The following is a 21,044-nucleotide window of genomic DNA, read 5'->3' as shown; positions in this document are numbered from 1 at the left end:
ATATCATCTTTGTTTTGCCAGTGGTCTGGTGAGATCAGCATTTCTCTATCAGTTTCAATTATTTTTTTAACCAAACCCATGCAGTTAATCAGATTGTTGGTGCTTTTGGTTTGAGATGCTCACCATAATTGCAGTCTGTGGTAAGATCAGCACATGGGCTGTTGACAAAGGGAGGTGAAGAAACAATGCCCTGGCATATTAAATACCTTTTTATGAGTTGCTGCCTGTTTTTGATGGTGCTTACTGGTCTTTTTTAATTTCCTTCATTCAAGTAGTGCTCAGTAGATACTATGCCAGAAAACTCAGACTGGATTGATCAGCAGCACACCTTCATAAGGCATCCCTTTGAAACAAAATTGTTAGTTTTGCCATGTAAGCATTGTTAATAATGCAATGGGAGGAAAAAAGGATTTCTTAAAAAACCAGAAGTGTCTTTCCTTGACCGCCAGCAGAGAGGTGCCTCCTGCTTGGAGTGTGGCTGCACAGTCAGGGGTTTTGGTTGTTTTTTTCTTTGAAGGGAGCTGGCAGGTTTTTGGTATTCAGGCTGCCTGAAGAGTTAGAAACATTGCAAAACAACCCCACTGACAGTGGTGAAAACATCTGCCTGTACCTCGAAGTTCTCACCTACACTGCAGCCTACACACGTGGGCTTTTGCAGTTTTGCCAGATGCCAAATTATCAAGGTGGAGAAAAAAAAGGCAACACTCTGAGGGGCAAAATCTTCTGGAGAGCAGGAGTTTTAAGTAAGACTGATGCCCTTTAAAAACAAGCATTGTGATGCCTTATGTATAGGTAAGGCCATCCAGGGTGTTACCCTTTGGATATTTGTTGCATCAGGGGAATCCAGGAAGTCCATGATAAAATCTATGTGTTTGCAGCTTGTTGGTGTTGAAGACGTTAGAGTGTCATAAAAAATAAGCTAAAAGCGCTTCACATTTTCCTAGTAATCACATGATCACCGAAGTGGAATATTCATCCCTCTATGCAAGCCCCCAAGACATCTGTTCTACCTAATTTGTAAAAGCCATGTGGAAACAAACAGATCACAGATGAGTCTGGTGAGATCTGGCACCTTATATTTTTTGATTTTCAGGCAAAGCCAAAAGGCCAAACATTGACCATTCCAATTGCTCAAGGAGAATACCTTTGATCCTGGAAATCCCCCTGGTACTGAAGCCTTCACCTGTGCCAGCTGCCTTTAATTGTAGGGAACAGTGTGGAAGAGGGGCTGATGCTGCTGTTTGTCCTCTGCATGACAAAGAGGCTGCATGCTGGACAGGTTCTGACTGTGGCATTAAGACATAGACTTTTAAAGCTCAAAAATCAATCCTACCTTTCTCTGGGTAAGAGTAGGAACAGAATCTTAAACTGCTTTTTACATCAAGTGTTGAAAAACACTCAGAATGACATTGAAGTGCCATGATTTTGGCTGTATTATGTATGGTGGATTTTTTTCAATCTTTAAAATTCATAGCACCTACTTGATAAAGTAGACTGATTTTCTACTTGCTTTATTCAGCGTGGAGTATTTCCAAATTGATTTTAAACAGCTATTTCTTCAATTTGAGTAATTTTGTTACGAGCTAATAGACAATACGTAAGTGTACCTGAGATTTAACGTTAACATATTTGTTTCAAAGTTGTTACCAACGTTAAAAAGCACAAAGCCAAATGTGGTTGCTAAAACATGGAATGCAATATGCCATGTTGTGCTGTGATTCTAAGCCATAATGCATATTTATTATTTTCTTCCAAATTGCAGTGCTATTACTGGTAGATATATCAGGGTTTCAGCCTCAGTCTGTAATATGTCATGTGCTGGACAACATTTTGAGAGGCTGAGATGTATTGATCCAAAACCAAGAATGCCAAGAGGGTAAAAGCCTGACCTAGACCAGTGCTGTTTTAATTATATCACAGTTTAAGATAGTTTATCATTGCTTAGGTTAATTTAAGTATGAACAAGAAAAGTGATGCAATGTGTTTCAGCGTTTGCAAAGGAAGCTCAAAGGGGGAGATTTTCAAATCAAGTCCGGTTTCTCCCACAGCACTTTGCTTTTTCCACCCATCCTAGCCAGAGCACGTGGCTCAGTGCTGAGAACCAGAGCGCTTGTGCTCAGTCTGAAAGGAGAGGCCAATCTTTCTGTTGCTTCATCAGTAAGTGCTGGAGGGGGCCATGGGTTTGGGAATCTGGGGCCAGAGCTGTGCCACCAGCACTGCCTCCTGCCCTGGGTGCAGCGTGCTGCGCTCTCAAGCTGAGCTAGGGAGGAGATTTCTCCTGATGTCTCTTTTGTTTTGAATCTTGCTGGAAATCAGGAGTGTGGCAAAAAATAGCCCACAGAATGGCTTGTAGAGGAAACAGCATTGCAAGTGGGTAAGCTGAGAGAAAGGTCTGGTTTTTCCCAGTGATAGTAAGGTTAGGATTAGGTGTTGGGATGTCTTGATTTATTTCTTCTTTCTGCCTTTGGCTGGCCATGTGTCATTCGGCAAACTGCTTCAGTGGTTCCAGTAATGCCATCTGCAAACAGAAACAAGGTTAACGTAGGTCATACACTGTAACACCCCTGGGTGTAGTATGTGGTACACCCTTTTGAAGAAGAAAAACGAGATCATGGCAAAGAGACATGAAATTTTACAAGCGGATAACAATACAGGAATTCGTTAAACTTCTTTGTTGTCCCACGTCTCACTCCTGGGAGGATATACTGCTGCTTCCTCTTTGGAGAGGAAGAGGAGGGGCTGTTCCAGCAGCACGTAATTGCCTGAACTCCTGCACCTTGGCATCTCCCAGCACCGCTTCTGCATGGCAATGTGGGGAGGTGACTGGGAGCATGTTTCCTTCTGTGCTTCAGGGTGGCTCCAAGCCAGGTGCCACCAGTGACAGCGATTCCAGCTGTGGTCTTTGCACCCGGAGCACGTGTCAATTACTTATCTTCTCTTTCTCCGTGCCACACAGGGATTGGATTGGAAGGAATGCTCTAAAAATAGCAAGTGCCTGTGCTATGTAGCCGAGCAACAGAAGGTGGTATGGCTCTTCCTGCTGAACCTTCTGAAGAAGCATTTTAAATGAATACACAAGAAACTAATACTAATTAAGTAATAGTATTCTGTGGAGACCTGTGGTAGACACTGTAACAGTGCATTAGCAAGCTGTGCATAATTCAGCAATGCTGAATTCTTTCAGACTTCATCTACAGGGAATTTTGCATAAGTATGGACTTAATAATTTGTCCCTTTGTGTGCATGTGTAAGTGTTCCTGAGGGCATCGTTTGGCCTGCAGAACCCCTGCTCCTGGAGGTGCTGTACAAGAAAGGCAGCATCCATTCTGAGTCTTGGAAACCAAGCTGGGATGATAGGATGGGTTTTCAAAAGGTTGTCTTACTTGTAAACAGACATTAAATGTGGAGCCCTGTGATGGGATTTTTTTTCCCCTCTGTGCAGGTACTTTTCTGAAAGGAGTTGCAAAAAATGGGCAGGTCTCAACAGACCAAGTTATAAACCAGCATTTTTCAATGGTAGCTGAGACACAGGCGTGTGAAAACATAAAAGCATATGCACCTAACCAAGTGGTCTGGCAGTGTAGCCGTGTGTCATGGAGCTAAAGCTGCCTGGTGAGCCACTGGTAAAGTGAGTTACCACAGCTTCGTGTTCTGTTCTCCTGGATGGCAAAGTTAAGCTAACAGGGAATGTATTTTATCTTGCTGCTGGGGCAGGATAAGGACATGTAAGTGGGACAATTAGGATAACTCAGCTGACAAGAATTAGCTGCTACATTAGCCTTTTATATCTTGCCCTGCCTCTTATTTTCAGAGGGTTGTTAACCTGGTCACCCTTAGTAAGGCTAATTGTGTATGAATCTGAAGACCCTTAGTTTAGGTGCTCATAAAATAGAAAGATGACTTGCTAATGGGACTTCGTGCACATTTGATACGGTACTGTTTTGTCATTGCTACCTTGTCAGCAGAAACAGCAGGTGGTTTTGCAGGTCCTCTGAGCGGAGTGCCACTTTTTGCCACCAGTCCTGGAAGTCTTGGTAGGATATGTGTTCTCTCAGTTGCAGCAATGAAGATATATTTGTGCTCGTTGCAAGTACTTACAAAGTAGCACGGTGTAATTGTCCCTCTGCAAGCATCTCTCTCTAAACTATTGTTTAAAACTGCCAGCCACATCTTTGTTCTTTATTGAGACTAAGGCAGCAACACAGAGTCTGTAGTTATTAGGAGATAATCATTCCCCAAGGGCATTTGAAGCACTTCACAACCAAAAGGTTGTGATTACTCCACGATTGCTATGCCGCTTATTATTCCTTATTGCTTAATTATGGAATCAGAGTGTGCTTCCTGGATGCTGTCATCTAAATAAGATTCTCCACTTCTCATGCTCTGCTTCAATGTTACGTGGACTGGAAAGCTTTGTAGAGTTTCCAGTTGATGTACAGGATAGCAATAGGGCAGGCCAGTTCTGGGAGCTCTTCTGACCTTCTGGGAGACCAGAGCATTCAATCCATGCCCTGCCAAATGCTTGCTGAGAAACCTTGGGCAAGTCCCTCAGCTTCTGGATACCTCAGCTCTGCAACTTTGTTCAGGTGCCACCATAAACGAGGCTGTGTATCTAGAACAGAAATAATGTAATGGACTTCCTCTGAGGTAAATGGCCTGTTTGTGTTGAACCCACAGCCTTGGTGTTACTGGCACCACGTTCTAAGCAGAGCTCGTCCTATCTCCCTGGTTCAGTGAGTCTTACATGACTTGCTGCCTTGAAAGGAAATGTACTGGTGTGGCTTCACATTGGAAAATAGAAGTAGGGAGTGTGGTCTTTTCCAGGCTCACTAGGCCTAGAAATCTACCCTGAATAACTAATTTTGTGAAATGTTGGAGTTAATGCTTCATTGAATCGTGTAATCTACTCTAAGGAAGGGGAAAGCCATCCAGCATGTATTTTAACCTTAGCCTTGATTTTTTGAGTGTATACGTTCACAGGAACATGAGAAGATGGGTGATAAAACTCAGGTTTCTAAATCATCACCTAAATTTCCAGGTGAAGCTCCTTCTGAACTTAATTCCTTAGACTTGTCTTTGAAAACTTAAATAAGAAATAGACTGGGTGAAACTCCCTTATTATTACAGGGTTGGCACGAGGTCTGCTAAATGAGGTGCCTTTTATGGCAGGGCTTGATTTTTAAATCCCCCTTTTCATTGCTGAAATCCGAAAGTTAATAGCACCTTCCATTGTGGCTCTCTGTGCTGGTGTGGGTCCTCTGTCTTCTGCAAGGGGCTGCCTGCAGTCCTGCTAGCAAGCTCTTGTGTCATAAAAAGAATTTGTTCGGGAAAGAAAAATGTATTGTTTTCATTGTTAGAGGATGCTACTAAATTGGCTGTATGTTTGTCTAATAATCACATCTAAAGCTGATTATTCTGGTAATAGCCTTAAGATATTATTTAAAAATAAATATATAAATGCACAACTTTTGTACTAATACTAGTTTTTAATCTCTTCTTGTTTCTATGAAGTCTGAATGAGATTTTCAAAATTGAATAATAATTTGATCCGTTAATCTTTTGAAGCTAGTAATTTTATTTTCCCCTCTTTGCAGTCTCTGAGGCTCGCAAATGAATAGAGCTTCATTACTGGAGTCTGCATTTAATAACCATTATCCATTATCTTGTAATTAAGACTCCCCGTAACGAATCATGAGGACAATGCAAAAATACATAGTACATTTCTTTAATGAACTGGAAAATGTTCATCTTGTTCTATTTAGTAATGAGTTGCTGAATAGTCGTTAAATCCACTGGAGAATAGAACTAGATGGATTTTGAAGACTATCTTGAGTTTGTGGTTAATCTATTAGAATTAAAATTTCATCTTCTATTTTTATCAACAGCTGATTAGAAGTCATTCTGTTTGACCAAATTGATTAGAAGACCATATACAAGGGCAGCTGTTGTTTAATGAAAGTTTTTAATGAAACTGTACCATAGAGACTTGTAATTATAAGACTTATAAAAGCTTTGACTTACCTTATAGTAGAAAAAAAATGAAGTATTGCACTGAAGGACTTTAAGTGCTACATTTCGAAAGGGAAATTAAAAATATAATTTGGTGATGTTGAAGTTTCACTTCCACTGCTCCTTGTTTTAATGTGACTATCAGATGTTCGTAGTGTCTCTCTGGAAGGGGGCAGCTCTGAAATGTGCAACTCAATTGTCTCTCCTGTGTGCTCCGTTCTTTGCAAAGCTCTATCAACTATTAACTGCCTCTTTTGCACATTGCACTTTCCCTGGAGTTGGAATCCTTCTTGCAAATAGCTGTTTCTCTCCAGAGTGGAAATTGTCACAGGAGGGTGCAATTGAATCACCACTGGGCTGAGATGCTGCCTAGTCTGGAAGCCTACAGCGAAAACGGTGGTCTAAGAAACCCCAAAGTTTGTGATACCATTTGATTGTGTTTAAATCAGCCACAGGAGCATGCCTGGCTTTGTGTTGCCTTGCCATCAGGCTGAGACCCAGCTGTGTGCCAGTCAGCTGTGCCATCAGGAGACACTCTCTGGAGTGTGCTGCAGCACACAGAATGTAGCCAAGGCAACTCCTTAGCTGGAGCCGGTGCTGAAACTCCCTGTCCCTACTCTAGGGGATGTTGTAGAGGCATCATCATTCACATAAGAGACAAAATGGACCCTAAGCCAAATTTGAAGTGGAAGCAGATGCAGTTCCAATTGACTTAAGTGGATGATGCACTACTACATGATGTTTGAATTATCCCTCTTCTTCTCCCAATTACTTTTGATAATTAATGATCCCACAGTACACCTTTTCTAAGAAGCAGGTTCATAGGGATGAAGTGCGTCCTAATGAAATTAAAGAAGTTTTGTCATTGTATTCTGTCAATGCTGGATCATGCACTGCAAGGCTCATTATTTTTTGTTAGTTTCTTAGCTTTTTCTTACACTGTACTTCAGGATTTCTTTCAAGCCAAGGCAGAACAGCAAGAATACCCAAGAACGTTACACAAGTATTAAGACAGGCAGTAAAGAATGTTATTCACAAGTGAGAAAGCAGAAAAAAATAAGCCAAGGCTAACTCTTGTTCTTTTAATAATGCAGATGTTTTGACCTTGTAACTGCATTAAATCAGAGCGTGGCTTTCAGTGTAGTAACTTGCAATGTTACGATTGCAAAATGCATAAAAGGGGAGTTTTCCCTTGGTTTACAGTATTACACAGCTGGTTTAGTAAACACATCTGAGATATCTTTCCCTTCTCTTAAAAACAGCTGCAGGAGATACAATACCAGACTGGCAAATGTGGGACTAAGTAGATGCAAAGTTAAATTAAAAAAAAACCTGATTAAAATAGTTTCTATCTCAAAGATCCTTGTGGAAATACTAAAATGTTGATTTATATACACCATGGGGACATATGTGTAGAGGAATGCTTCAGAATTGCTGTGAAGCAGGAGGGCATCACAGGAGGCTGTGAACTTGTATGTGCAGAGGGGCTCTTGTTCTAAAACTGCTATAAAACATTTTACTTCCTTTCAGGTTCCGATTTTATAAAGACATCTACAGGAAAGGAGGTGGAAAATGCGACCTTTCCCGTTGGCATAGTCATGATGCGAGCCATTAAGGAATACTACTGGCAAACTGGCTACAAGGTAGTTCTCATTTCCTTTGTACAAATTAACCAAACAGGCTTATTCAGAAAGAAATAAGAATGTAATAGGATTGATTTGCTAATATTCCTTTTATTTTTTTTTTTTTCTGCTTTTGTCTTTTCTCCCTTGAAGAGCTGTTACTTCATTCCATAAAAGCTCATGCAATCAAAGCGTTCCCTGCTGCATTTGGATTTGAATTTTGCTTCACCATTTAAGTGGGGATGTCCACTAATAACAGAGCGAATCTCAGGCTGGCAGTGGCTGACGTGCTCCCATAAACCTCAGCAGAGCTGTACAAATTCAGAGCCATCACGTCTCTCCAGTGTACACAACTGGATTTCCTGACTTTGTTCTGGCAGCCCAAGGGATGCATTTTGCTCTTTCTTCCCTTGCCAGAGATGCTTTCCAAGGGGACAAGGAGGCAGATCCAGTTGTATCCCGTTGCCTGGGATGGAAGGAAGGAGAGAGGGGACAGGGTTTGGAAGAACATTATGTCCTGGTACTTAATGTTTATTGATCAGGTCGCTGTAGAGTGAGGTCAGTGGAGAAAAGGGGAATGTACAGCAATGAACTGTCTGTGCATTCATCCTTGTGCTGAAATATTGAGAAGGGAGGAGATTCCCAGGAGGGCTTTAGCCACCTCTCACTTCATTTATCCGTGGGCAAGTGGGGGCTGCCAGTTAGATCTGGTGCTGGTGGTCAGCAGTGGGCTTGGTCCTCACCTTCAGCACCAGGAGAAGAAGCCACATCTCTAGCTAAGAGCCTCTCCCCATTTCTGGCCACTCTTCCCTCCTTCTCTAGCTTATCCTTCTGTCCCTTCCACAGGTGGCCTTGCAAGGTACAATGTCAGGACGTGGGATGAGCAGTGGGATGGGGGCTGAGATGGCTCTAGGGTCTGTTGGGCCTTGAGCAACGTGTGACACCAGGTTAGAGGTGTGTCCATCTACTCTCTGTAGCCATCTAGATGAGGCCAGCATGGATCCCTGGGTTATCCCCACTCCTCCTTTCCCCAGCCTGCCTCTCTCTGCCACACAACAGCTGGAGCAGCTCCAATAGTCTTGTTTCTGTGGGAGCACCATCACTGCCCAGCATGAGGCAGCTCCCCCGGGCACCAGTGCCGCTTGCATGAGCTGTGTGCCACAAGTTGGTCTCTGCTGCATTAACACAGCTTTGTCCCCATAATTGGATATAAATGTTGAATTCACCTTTTGCTTTCAAAGGACGCATTCATGGTATGAAATGTGTTGTTAAGAATAAGTGCTTGTGTCCGTGTGCATGTGTGTGTCAGTGAATTAGATGTAAACTGACTTTATGTACTTTTATTAACTGAAGACAATATTATCAGTGGCAAGAAATTTCTAAATGGTTTCTTTAACAAACTAATTTTGCTGCTGTAGGGATGCTTTCTAGCAAGGCGTTGCCTGGGAAAAACAGGTTAATACAGAAATTAAACTTCTTCAAGGAAAGGAACAAGTTGCAGAGTAACATTTATTGACTGATAAGCTGTGGTGGTGATATGAAAAGTGTGCAATATAATGGGAAATAATCTTTTCCTGTCATTATTGAAGGACATACATAAATTGGTTTTTCTGTTGGGAAAACCCCCAATCCAGAAAAACTTATTACTTTTAATAATGTAAGGTGAAGAGAAAATTCTTGAGGAGATGAACTTATTAAGCAAAATAATGAAATGCTGTGAAACAGCAGGAAAGTGGTAGCTGGACTTTGTACTGCTCTTGAATTAAATTCCAACCCCCCTTCCTTTTTACGTTTTTATGGCAGTCAGATGTGCTGTTTGGAAAGCTGGTAAATGGAGGAGAGGACAGGCTTGTCTTTGTCAGCTTTTTTTGCAAAGAAAAGAGCTTTCAGAATCTGCTAAAAGGGGAACGAATTCTGAATGATGGTTTTAATTCTCTTATTAACTCTGTTTTACTTGTTTTTGCCACAGACTATCTCAAAGAGATGTAGCATTTCTAGGAAGAAGTCTAAATTCAAATTTCATTAGAATTCCTCTTCCTGAGGGAAAGAAAACACATTCCAACTTTTTTTGCTTATTGTCTAGAAGATGCTTTTCCAGTTGCTGTGCTTTAAATTCTTCTTGAAAATCTAATGTTAACAGATGTTTGCATACACTCACACATCTATTTGTCCATCCACAAAAACACAGTCTTTGTGGTTTGGATTTATCAAGCTTTTCCTGCTTTTGTTCCTTTTAATCTTATTGGAAATATGCCATTATCACAAAGCTCCAGCATGAGAGAAGGATTTATTCTGTGTTTGTTGGTCCTGAAATCACTATATTAAAAAGATTACCAAACACATTTAAAAACAGATACTTTCTGATTCCACTATTATATCCATAAGGCACAAAGAAATCCTCGATGCAGTGAGGTTTCAGGAGCTTACATAAAAAACCAAAATGATAATTCTTGCCGAATGTGAAGGATAATGGCAGGAGAAAACATAGGGAGAATCACTGTGTGCTACATGTTGTTCAGATTTACTTTTTTTTTTAATGCAGAAAGAATTTTTCCTGATTCTCCTTGTTTTTCAAGAGTTTAGGTAGCTGCTCCAGGCCAACATTTTGGCATTTTTGATGAGGGATTTGATAGCTGTGTGTCACACGCTCTCTCTCGGGATGAGACGTGTTTAAATGGCACATAACCAAAGGACTGGCACTAGGGGTGTATGCCAAGTGCACAGCAGGTCCATCCCAGGATTCAAGACATGCTTTACCTCAAAGATAAGTTTTCCTTGGTGTTTATGCCTTTACAGACATGGCAGTTCACCTTCAGATATGACACACATCTCGCACCGAATGACTGAAAGCATATCCAGCCTGTGGTGGGGGGACAGAAGTTTTGCAGTTCCTGTGAAGCACAAAGCTTTCAATTTTTGATAAAGACAGGCCTAATTTAATTCCTGTTTGGAAAATTTTAGTGAAAATAAAACCTCTGGTACATTTGAATGTACAGTCAAATCATGTGTAACTCTGCTGCACGGGCTTTTTATAAAATACAACCAGCTCTCACTGCTGTCCAAAGTCAGCTGCCTCAAAAGCAGCATCTTTGGTGTTATTGTTGTGTATTTGTTGTTCTATATTTGGAATTAGATTGGCAGTAGGTGATTATGACATGGGCACTGTGTGATTATGCAGCTATCCCAGTCCTGCTGATGTTTTTTCCTGGTGTTAAAATCAAGAGTCAAACATGGTTAGAAGGGAAAAAGGGATTTTACCTTGGTATTTATTTTAAGGATCCTTAGGTGCACACGGCCAGGTCGAATGCACTGAAATGCACCCCGCAAAATGCCCACCCCAAAAGATCGGGTATAACATTATAGGTCTTACTAATGAGCATATCTATCAAAGATTCCCCAATGAGAGGCTTGAATGAGCCCCCCTCCCCAAGGAGCCTTCTCCTGGATGGTTCTATCTTGGTTTACAGAATGTGTTCTGGAGAGGACCTTGGGCTCTGGGGCACTCTGATCCCTAACTACAAAGCTTCTAAAATGTTTAGTGTCCTGGCTGAACAAACAAGTCCAAGAATGTAGGCAAAAAGCACTGAGAATACAGAAGTTGTAAAAAAGTATAACAGGGGTATAAAAGAAAAGGCAAAAAATCATCATGGCGTCACTGCCTAAATCCCTTGTACTATAGGCAAAGTACTCCCATAAGACCTCAAGCCCAGCTCCTGAGAAGGTGCACAGGGGTGGAAAGTATTGCTCCCTCAGCAATGTTATCTTTGGCAGTGATGGCTGAGGCTTGATAGCTCCCAGTGCTAGTCCAGATCTTGTCCCGTTTGCAGTCAGGCCCTTGCCAGGCAGAGCTGTTACATCACAGGCACTTTGAGGCTGCAGGTGTACAAACATTGACTGCTATTCTATTTTGTTTTTTCTCTCTAAAGGTTGGATTTAAACCTGCTGGGGGCATTAGGACAGCCAAAGAAGCTATTACTTGGCTAATGCTGGTGAAGGAGGAGCTGGGAATGGAGTGGCTGACACCAGAGCTCTTCCGCCTGGGTGCCAGTAGTTTGCTGGGAGACATTGAGCAACAGGTTGGTTGTTGGCAGCTTACAACTTGAGGAGAACAAAAGTAATCTTTCTAAATGTACTGGCTTACTGCTTTTGCAGAAGTGGAACATCCATCTAATTCATTATTAATGACAGGTTCACTTCCAGCTCAGTATTTCTTTAGGTTTGAGCTGTCATTACGGGCATCTGGGACACTGATGTTGGAGCAGCTGACCATGGTCTAGGCCATGTTTGCAGTGTAAAATTTTACAAAATTTGGGCAAAAAGGGCTCAGTTTGTGCATGTACAGAGTCTTTTGCAAATGCATGGCGGTGCTGTCCCCTTCACTCCTGGCTGTGACTGAGCCTCACAGGACCTCACAGACCCTTTGTGTCACTGTGCCACAACTGCTCACGGTGTATTTCCATCCCTGTGGAGACACTCACCTCTCATTCTATGTATGGTGCTGCTGATAGAGCATTTTTTACATGTTAGTTGTTCCCTGGGGAAGAAACTTGCACAGGGTACCCACCCAAAGGATGTGGTATGATTGGGAACAGTGTAGTGTCATAGGAACTGCCAAAACGTGGGGGCTTCTGGACTTGGCTCCCATGTTCATTAATCCCAGGAGAAGAGGTGATATTACCTTTAACCAAGAAAAATATCCGAGAGTCATTATCCTGTTGCTGCTGCTGGGAAAACATGAGGTATGGGGGATTTGAGGGAGGACAAAAGCACCAGTCTTTTCCCTTTCCTTACCTTTCCTAGCAACTGAAATACTGACATGTTTTAAGAAATATAGAACAGCTGAGAGGTGTCAGGTTAATATTCATGACTGCTGAAAACCCCTGGCTCGCTCCTGCAATGAGAATAATACTGTCTTTCTCCCTCTGCCTCACTCTTGACCTAAAATTATGTCCCTGGTTATGACAGAGCAGCATGAGCTTTCTCCTTGCCACTGCCATCACTGCTGGGTGTTAGAACACAGCCAGTGATTGTGTTGCACCATTTGTCCTGATTTCTTAAGGGTTGTATCTTTTATCTGCCAGGGATTGCACAAATGCCCCAGCCATGACCAAAGCTCTTCTGTACTATGCTGCCTAGAAACATGGAAGATAAAATGTCCCAGGCATTATGTTCAATAAAGCAAACATACTGAAGTAGTCTAAACCAGATGACAGAGGAAAGCATTGACTTCTACCTGGCTCTTTTTGAAATCTTAGTTGAGAGCAACAAGAGTCTTTGCTTTTTACTTTTTCTTTCCAAACACAGCAGCAAGAGCCCTTAGTTCATATCCTACAAACAAATATATTAAGGGATATTACATCATATTTTATGTACACACACAAACAAATATCTATCATCTTCATCTAGCATGCCTTTAATTTGTTGCTTCCTTGACACTTGCAGCTTTATAGTCATATATAATTCCATCATAAATTCTCTTTTTTTCTTGCAGATTTTCTGTCATGTGACTGGCTCTTATGCACTTCAGCATGAACTGGCAATGGCTTAGACACAAAACCAACTCAGGATCACTTTTACAGAAGAGGTCTTTAGGCAAACAGCATTCGGAAGTCTTCTGACAACCAAGTGCATATGACAGAATTAAAGGCCTAATTCTCCCTTCTTCACAGTTTATGGTATTTAAAAATATGCTCAAGTCTGCTGGTTGTACTTGATCCAAAAGCAGAAGAAAATGGCATTTCTGAAATAGTTAAATAGTTAATACTTACAGATTTGCAAAGTTAATCTTGCAAAGTTCCTCAGACCAGCCTGAAAAGCTTATTAATGGCAACACTGAAATACTATGAAAAAGATTTAGGTGGCCTGGTAACACTTTGCAGTCGGAGAATATGAAATATCTATGGAATGTTTCAGATTGCTAATTAAGAGCTACTGATCTTGGAATAGATTTCCATTCACCTCAGACAAAATCTTCTGGCACAGATGTGTTGCACTATTAATTGTTCTGTTGATTCAGTTTCAAGCATTGTAAGGGGAAAGGAGAATGAAACTTGGCTATTACTTCTCTTTTATAAAATGTCTTCTGTAGCAAAAAAAAAAAAGCAAAAAAACCCCAGACTTCTTTTTTATTTTTTGTATTTTTCCCCCCAAACTTGGGCGCAGACATCCATATTTAGACCCTTGAATAAAAGTGGCTTGATTTCTAGAAGAGCTGAGTATCCACAGTTGCTCCTGACGTTAATGGGAGCTCTGGGTGATCAGAACAACTGAAAATCAAGCAGTCTCTATATAGGTGCCTAACTATGCATTCAGGGGCCTATTTTTAGGCATTTCACTCTTAAAATTTTAGTCTAACTTGCTTAGAAGCTCCAATTCCTGTCTCCTGTCATTTTAAAACACATTCATGCAAATCTTTCCATTTTGGTGTAGGGGGGTTTGGCTGTCAGTTTGCAGGTGTCACTGCTAGGCTGGCTGAACTTCAACTTTGCCATTCCAAAAGAAACACTTTAATTTAAAAGATGATCTGAATTGCGTCCTATATGGGGTTTAATGCTTTAATGTAAAAAATGTGCTTTTTTTCAGAGCACATTAAGAATAATACCCAAATCACCAACACCTTTTGAATATCAGACTGGAGCTAGTAGATGCATTATATCAGAACTGCATTCTGCTCACTAACCAGAGTTGTACTAAAAACTTAATTATCTTGTCATCATGACTAGTCTCACTGACTTAAGTAGGTCTCATCATGGAAGTATGAGGAGGAGGAGGATTTTGCTGTAAATCAAGCTACAAGGTGCATTTATTACAAAGAGATTTATTATAAAGATAATAACTCAGTTATTTATCTGGCTCTACCGCCTGAATCACTAGTGTGCTACAAAACACCTTGGACAGATAGGAGAGCTGATTAGGGGGAAAGAAGTCAAGAAAAACAACATACACAGAAAGCAAAATCCTCTATGTAGTGCTCAGGATTAAAAATGGGCCTTAATTTCTCAGGAAGTAGTTCATCCAAAGCTTTCAGTCTGTTTCTGCTTTAGGTCTCAACGCAGAAGGTGAGGCTGAGCTGTGACTCTATTTTCACGTTTGTTTTCCTGAAAAGTGGCCCTTTTTACCGCGAGTTTTCCTTCTGATTTCATTGCCAGTTCCATCAAGGAAAAAACCAAGTGCCTGTTTGCATATTGAGAGGAAAATTCTGCTGCTGAGCTTTCAGAAATACAGAGCCTCTTATGTGAAGTCAGCTCCCACCAGGTGCTTGCCAGGCTGACCCTCTGCCATGCCCTCCCAGCCACCACACACTGGATTTTGCTGCTGTTTAGCTCTGTAAATGTTATTAAATGTTATAAATGTCCATACTTCCATAGAGGGAAGTAACACCACTTGCAAACCACATTTTTCTTGTTGTTGATTGTCTTTTGGACAATTAGGCTGACGATAGAAACTATTTTTTGGAGATGCTTTAGTTACTAGGTGGAGGACTCTGTGTAGTTCCTTAAAATTAATGGAGGTCCAACTTTGCCACCTCACTGTGTAAGGTGAGAACAACCTCAGTGTGTCTCCATGGGAACTGTGTTGAGGAAAGAAGTTGCCAGGAGGAATTCTGTCAACAGTTTTGATGTGCACATGGGCTGCTGCTGGTTACTTCAGGGGTGACAGGCTCCCTTTGCAGAGGGGGAGGTTCCTGAAAAGTCAAGGATAGCCACTTCCCTTTTCCATGAACATTAAAAACAGACCTATGTGAAATACTGTGCAACTCCGAGCCAACCAGTGTTTTCAGAGAAGATGGATTGGAAAGTAGTTTATACATTTTTTTCTGTTGAAACCTTTATATTTTTGTCAAAAAAGAAAAAAAGTAACAGAGTCTGTAAACACATCCAAATAAAGATGATTCTGGTTTGAGGGTTGTTCTTTTTCGAGGAATGAGCAGAAGGCTCAGTGTTTCAGAGCAACTGGTTGTCTTTAACTCCATGGTGTTTCAAGTTACATCCACATTGTCTCTGTCTGTGGGCCACCAGTGTGCCCCAGAGCCTCGTCTTCCAGCCCTCCTGCAGAAGCTGCTGGTACCAGCCAACAATTCCTCTGCTGACAGCCGTGAGGGATGTGAGGGGTTAAACCTGGGCCAGGGATCCCATCAGGAGCAGCAAAGGACTGGGCTGGAGGCAGGGAACAAGGCTTATCCAAGGGGCCTGTACCACCTTAGCAGGTATGGGATCCATCACGGGATGAGGCAGAGGCAGGGCTGGAGGGCAGCTGAGCTGAGTGGGGCTCCTGGGCCCCTGCTGTGGTTGGGAGAAGGCTGGGCAGGGCTAGAAGCATTCCTGGGCTTGTGCCAGCACTGAGCCTGTGAGAGAGCCAGACCCAGAGATCCAGGGACTACCATAATTCTGAGCTGAGGTCGGAGGCTGGCGTGGCAGGATCTACATCCCCACCCACGGGGCGCTGGGAGTGCTCACAGCGTGGGCTCCTGGGCTTGCTGCCCTTCACCCTAACCAGCACTTCCACTGCCCTTTTTTTCCACCTTTCCCATCTTTTTCCTGCTGGCCATTTGCTGCTCTTCAGTTGCCATGGTCAGCTGAGGTTTATGGAAGCTGTGGGCAGCACGTGAGAGGCAGAGGACCTGAGCTGCTGGGAAGTGTGGAGGGGGCGGCGCTGCGTTGCCGCACAGACTGTGGGAAAAGTTCAGATTTAGTTCTGTGCTTCAGGCCATTAGGAAAGGAACAGGCAATTATGCACTCATGTCTAAATATATTTCAGAGTGTAACATATGTTTTGTGCAAGTCAGTCTTGTATACCAATTTATTATTTTTATAACACTTATTCATTTAGGATTTTAAATAGCTTCGTTTTGTAGACCACATTACTTTGCAAAGAAGAGAATAAATTCAAGAAGAAAGTCAAGTAGAAACTGCAAATCTGGAATATTCTGCATCAGCTTATTTACTAGAAGAGGGAATTGGGAGAGAGGGTAAGCTTTTTTCCTGGTTTGTAGGAAACAAAGATATTAAATAGTAATTATATGTGAAGTGCACACATCAGCTGGGGCAAGTAATACTTTGATATCTTTATTTCATCAGTCATATAATTTCATTCTTTCATTTCCTTTGTGAAGCAGGGAACATACATTATATACCATAGCACGTGCCACTGAGACAGAAAAAACTGATCTACTTTTAATTTTATTTTGCTCAGTTGGAACTTTGGCTCCTTGTCTCTCTTGGGGAGAAAAAAGCCCCACGAACAACAACAGCAAGTTTTATCCAAATCTTGGTGAGCTTTTGCTGAAATCACAGCTGGATGAAATGTATTGTGTGGAGTAGGAGTAAAAGGAGGGAACTGCTTTTATTTAGATGTAACCTGCCCAGGAGAGAAAATTGTCCTTCTGGTCAGTCCTTACATAACAGGGCAACCAGAGAGAAGAGTATTCTTATTATGTAAAGACACCATTGGTAAAATTACTGATATCCTGTTTTTATTAGTCCCAGAAAGTCAGAACTGTGCTAAATTAAGAGGTGATAAGACTTAGAAAGAAGCACCAAGAAAGTTTGCAGCCATTGCACTCCCTAAAAGCAGGAGTGAGTGGGTGATGGGTGCAGAAAAATACTGCAAAGCTTTCTTCAGGCATAAAAGTTTCAGATCTCTGAGATCACAGGCAGTGTTTGAAAACACTGAATTGTGAAAGCATAAATTTAAAATTGCTTCTTTAGCTGAGATGAAAACAAAGGGCTTTTTAAACAATGTTAACAAACTGAGGAAGCCATACTGGAATTGACTACACTTGTTTTTTCAAGCCTTTCTTTCTGGATGGAAGAAGTAGAGGAATCACAGAATCACAGAATGGGTCAGGTTGGAAGGGACCACAGCTGGTCCCACCTTCCTGCTCCAGCACGGCCATCCCAGAGTGCATGGCACAGGATTGTGTCCAGGTGTTCTGGAATATCTCCAGTGAGGGGGGGCTCCACAGCCTCTCTGGACAATCTGTTCAGTGCTCAGTCACTGCACAGGAAAGAAATTCTTCCTCGTGTTTATGTAGAACTTCCAGAGCATCAGTTTCTGCCTGTTGCCTCTTGTCCCATTGCTGGGCACCACTGAGCAGAGCCTGGCCCATCCTCTTGACACCCTCCCTTCAGGCACTGGTAGACATTGACAAGGTCTCCTCTCAGTCCCCTCTTCCTGAGGCTGAGCAGGCCCTTTGCAGGCTCAGCTGGTGCACACCACCGTGTCCTTGTGTAACCAAACCCTAAGATGGGTGATGATTTGCCCAGAAAGATGAGGGAAAGCTTCATAGCCTGATTTTTCCATTTCAATAATAGCATGAGCTCTGCTTTTATTCGAAGACTTAAATGAGTTCTCACCTATTTACTGGTTAAGAACACGAGCAAATGAGCAAAGCAGCCAACCAGTTCCCTTCCTATGTCTGGGCCAAGGCAGTGACAAGGCTGATTTGGTAATGCCATGGGTTAGGGGTCCCTGCCACTGTCACAACCTCAGGAAGAGCTGGACAAGCTTCACCACTGAGCCTGCGAGCTGCACCAACCAGCCCATGCTCTCTCTCACTGCCTGAGAGGCTGCCCAGGGGCAGGAAAGTGCTAAAACTGTCTGTAGTGATTACTGGTTCATTGAGAGCTCTTTTTTTCCCCACCCTAACCCTCAGACCTGAGCAGCCAGCTTCTTAGGGGAAGCTGGAGAATGCGTACGCTCCATGATTTAATTTAATTACACGTAAGATGATTAAGGATGTTATCTTCATTTCCAGGGGAAATGAAACATTCAGCCAGCATCATGTCAGAAGTCTGCTGAAGGCTGGCACGTCTCAGTGCTGGCTGCTTTCTGCTGCCTTCAGCAGAGTCTGGGGCTTTCTTCAAAGCACAGGCACCAGCTGACCCAGAGCGTGATTTCTTGGTGGAACTTTTTTAAAGGCATGAATTGAAACCGAGCAAAGAGTGACTATTGGGGCTCTGAACAAGAAGGGCTTTGTGCTCTAGCTAGCACATATCTGTCCAGTTCCAAAAAGAACCCCATGAATGCCTCCACCCCGTGTGATAGCAGCTGTAATGAGGCCTCTGGGATGCCGGTGATGGGAAGATGTAAATAAAGGGAAAACAGAGGGGTAAAAAGAAAAGTAGTGAGAAGTAAGAGAGATCATTGCCACCGCTCTTATTGCTTCACTGAAGTGTAATCTTTTGTGATCTCTTTGGAGCAGGAGGTAAATAATAAAACACAAGGGAGGGAAAAAAATTAAAATAAATGTGGTGTGTGAATGCATGTTAAAACAGATGTCAGATTAAAAATAACTGAAAAAGAAATTCTACTGTAGGGGGAAAACTGCTTTTTCCTTCAACATTTTATATTCCACCTTCATTAGGGAAAAAGTGAAAGAGCTGTGAAGGAAAAGGGGAACTTTTGTTGTTTCCCTCTGAATGTTAAGAAAAGCCTAATGTGGGCACAGAGGGGATGCTCTGTGGCTCATGGTGCTGGAGCAATTCTCAGGCTGAAGCCCAGAAGTTGCAAGGATGCTAAAGAGATGCTGTGTGTGCCGAGCTCTGGGACTTGGAGCTTTAAACCTGCAGTGCTGCACATCCAGGTGGTTTCATCCTCTCCATCCTCCCTCCCTTAGTCCCTTCAGGGTTGATGAGTCCTCTAATGTTGGAAAGAAAATAAACCCTGCAATCTGGTAGAATCACATCATCCAGTAATGCCCCTCTAACTGTAGATCCAGGCACCAGGGACTGACTTCCAGTTTCTTCAGCACTTTTAAATGGGTTATTTCGGTGTTTGATGACAGCAGAGTGGGGAACATCTAAACAAACACTTCCCCATGTGGCAGCCAGACTGCACCCATCCTTGGAGATAGCAAGTACTCACAAAGTGCCTGTGCTGGTCTGTAAAACAGTGTCATCCCAGGTCTCTGCTGCTAAATGTGCTTCAGAATGGCCCCTAAAAATCTGAAAAGTGATTTGCCCTGCACCTGTTTAAAGCTCAAGGAGCTTTAAATAAATACCTGAAGATGTACTGAGGCCGGACAGGGAGCCACTACATTTCTTGGAGAGCTGGCATGGGTTGCTTGGCTTGTTCAGGTCAGCTAATGAAATGGGAATAATCTTTACATGGTTTCCTTCTTTATTTCTGAGTGTGGAATGCAGGTTTAAATGAAAAAGGCACAGCTCTGTGACTGATGCCTCAGCTTACAGGAAGAGTCAGAAATGACAGATATCTTTGGCTGCTGTTATAGTGTGGCTGTCCAACACATTCAAACTACTTGATGGGATCCAGAGTGAGTACATTCCTACGGTGATTGAGAAAAATATCTTTACTTTTCTCTACCATTACCCTGAACAAATTCCCACAACTTCTATTTCTTTAAGACACTTAAGATGAGGAGGTGAGGAGGAGGCAGCTGAGACAAGAGAAAGGTATCCCCAGCGGACTGAAGGCAAAGCTGTTTCATAATTCCTGAAACGTTTCTTAAGCTTGTCCTGACAATTCCAGGTAAGATCCCAATGTGAGATCCCTAATAAGAGCTGCTGATGAGCAGGAGCATCTTGACATTATTCTGGCTTAGGATTTGCCAGAGAGGAAGGGGCAGACATGGCCCAAAGCAGCTCCACACAGCCAGTCAGGGTGAAAGGGGTTTGTTAGCAGCACGGGAGGGTACAGAGCTGCTTAAATGTGTTGTGTTAGACTGCAGGCAAATTAGACATAGCATTTTCAGAGAGGATGGACAGGTATTCATGGCCACTCACTGGACCACCTCTGCCCACAGACTGTCCTTGGAGACACAGCAGGGACATTGCTCCCAGTAGCAATGACCTCCCCATCAAAGTTGTGCAGAGGTTTCCAGGAGGTCTCACCTGTACTCTTCCCTCTGGTCTCATTTCATTCACTCCCCACCCCTGCTTCTCTAAAAAAAAAAACAAACCCTCTTGACCTTCTGCTCTGAATAAACAAATAAATACATAAATTAAAGTCACTTCATCTGCAGAGAAGTATCTATCCACTCCTCACCGAGTATGTGTTCCCTGAGCTGCCTCCTCCAGTGGAAATTTCTTTGTTTAGTGTTAATTCCATTTCATTTTGCTGATCGTGGCTGCCATTGTCTCCATTAGAGGGCCTCAGAGCAGTGTGTTAACTTGTTTTAGGATCAGATTTAAACCTCTATATGTACTTTGGGCCTAATTTCCTGCTGTATAGCTCTCCTGAACTCAATGGGGTGTAAAACTGGTGCAACGCATGGAGAGAGCAAAAAAAAAGTGCTGCACCAAAGAATACATCAGTGCTTTGGGTTTTGCTGACGAGATTAAGAAAGGCTGAGATGCTAAGAGAGAATTTTAAATACACATGTGACAGGTGAGGCAGATGAGTACGTTAATTGCTGCTCATGTGTTTGAACACAGCGTAATTGGTCAATAGGGT

At 42.5% G+C, this 21,044-nt stretch overlaps 1 protein-coding gene across 2 annotated transcripts in view; it reads left to right on the top strand.

Moving 5' to 3' along the window:
- DERA (deoxyribose-phosphate aldolase) overlaps positions 1–15,533 on the top strand; it is a 47,913-nt gene extending 32,380 nt beyond the window's left edge. Inside the window, exons 7-9 of one of the 2 annotated variants that reach the window (XM_032107069.1) lie at positions 7,540–7,652; positions 11,558–11,707; positions 13,123–15,533. In XM_032107069.1, coding sequence (XP_031962960.1) covers positions 7,540–7,652; positions 11,558–11,707; positions 13,123–13,179 — 320 coding nt within the window. In that variant the 3' untranslated portion in view covers positions 13,180–15,533. The remainder of the gene's footprint in view (positions 1–7,539; positions 7,653–11,557; positions 11,708–13,122) is intronic. The other variant, XM_032107070.1, reaches the window with a different exon arrangement.
- Positions 15,534–21,044: the final 5,511 nt, after the last annotated feature.

This window comes from Corvus moneduloides, chromosome 4 (assembly GCF_009650955.1).
Source record: "Corvus moneduloides isolate bCorMon1 chromosome 4, bCorMon1.pri, whole genome shotgun sequence".
NCBI lineage: Eukaryota > Metazoa > Chordata > Aves > Passeriformes > Corvidae > Corvus > Corvus moneduloides.
This window is presented reverse-complemented; position numbering and strand designations above follow the sequence as displayed.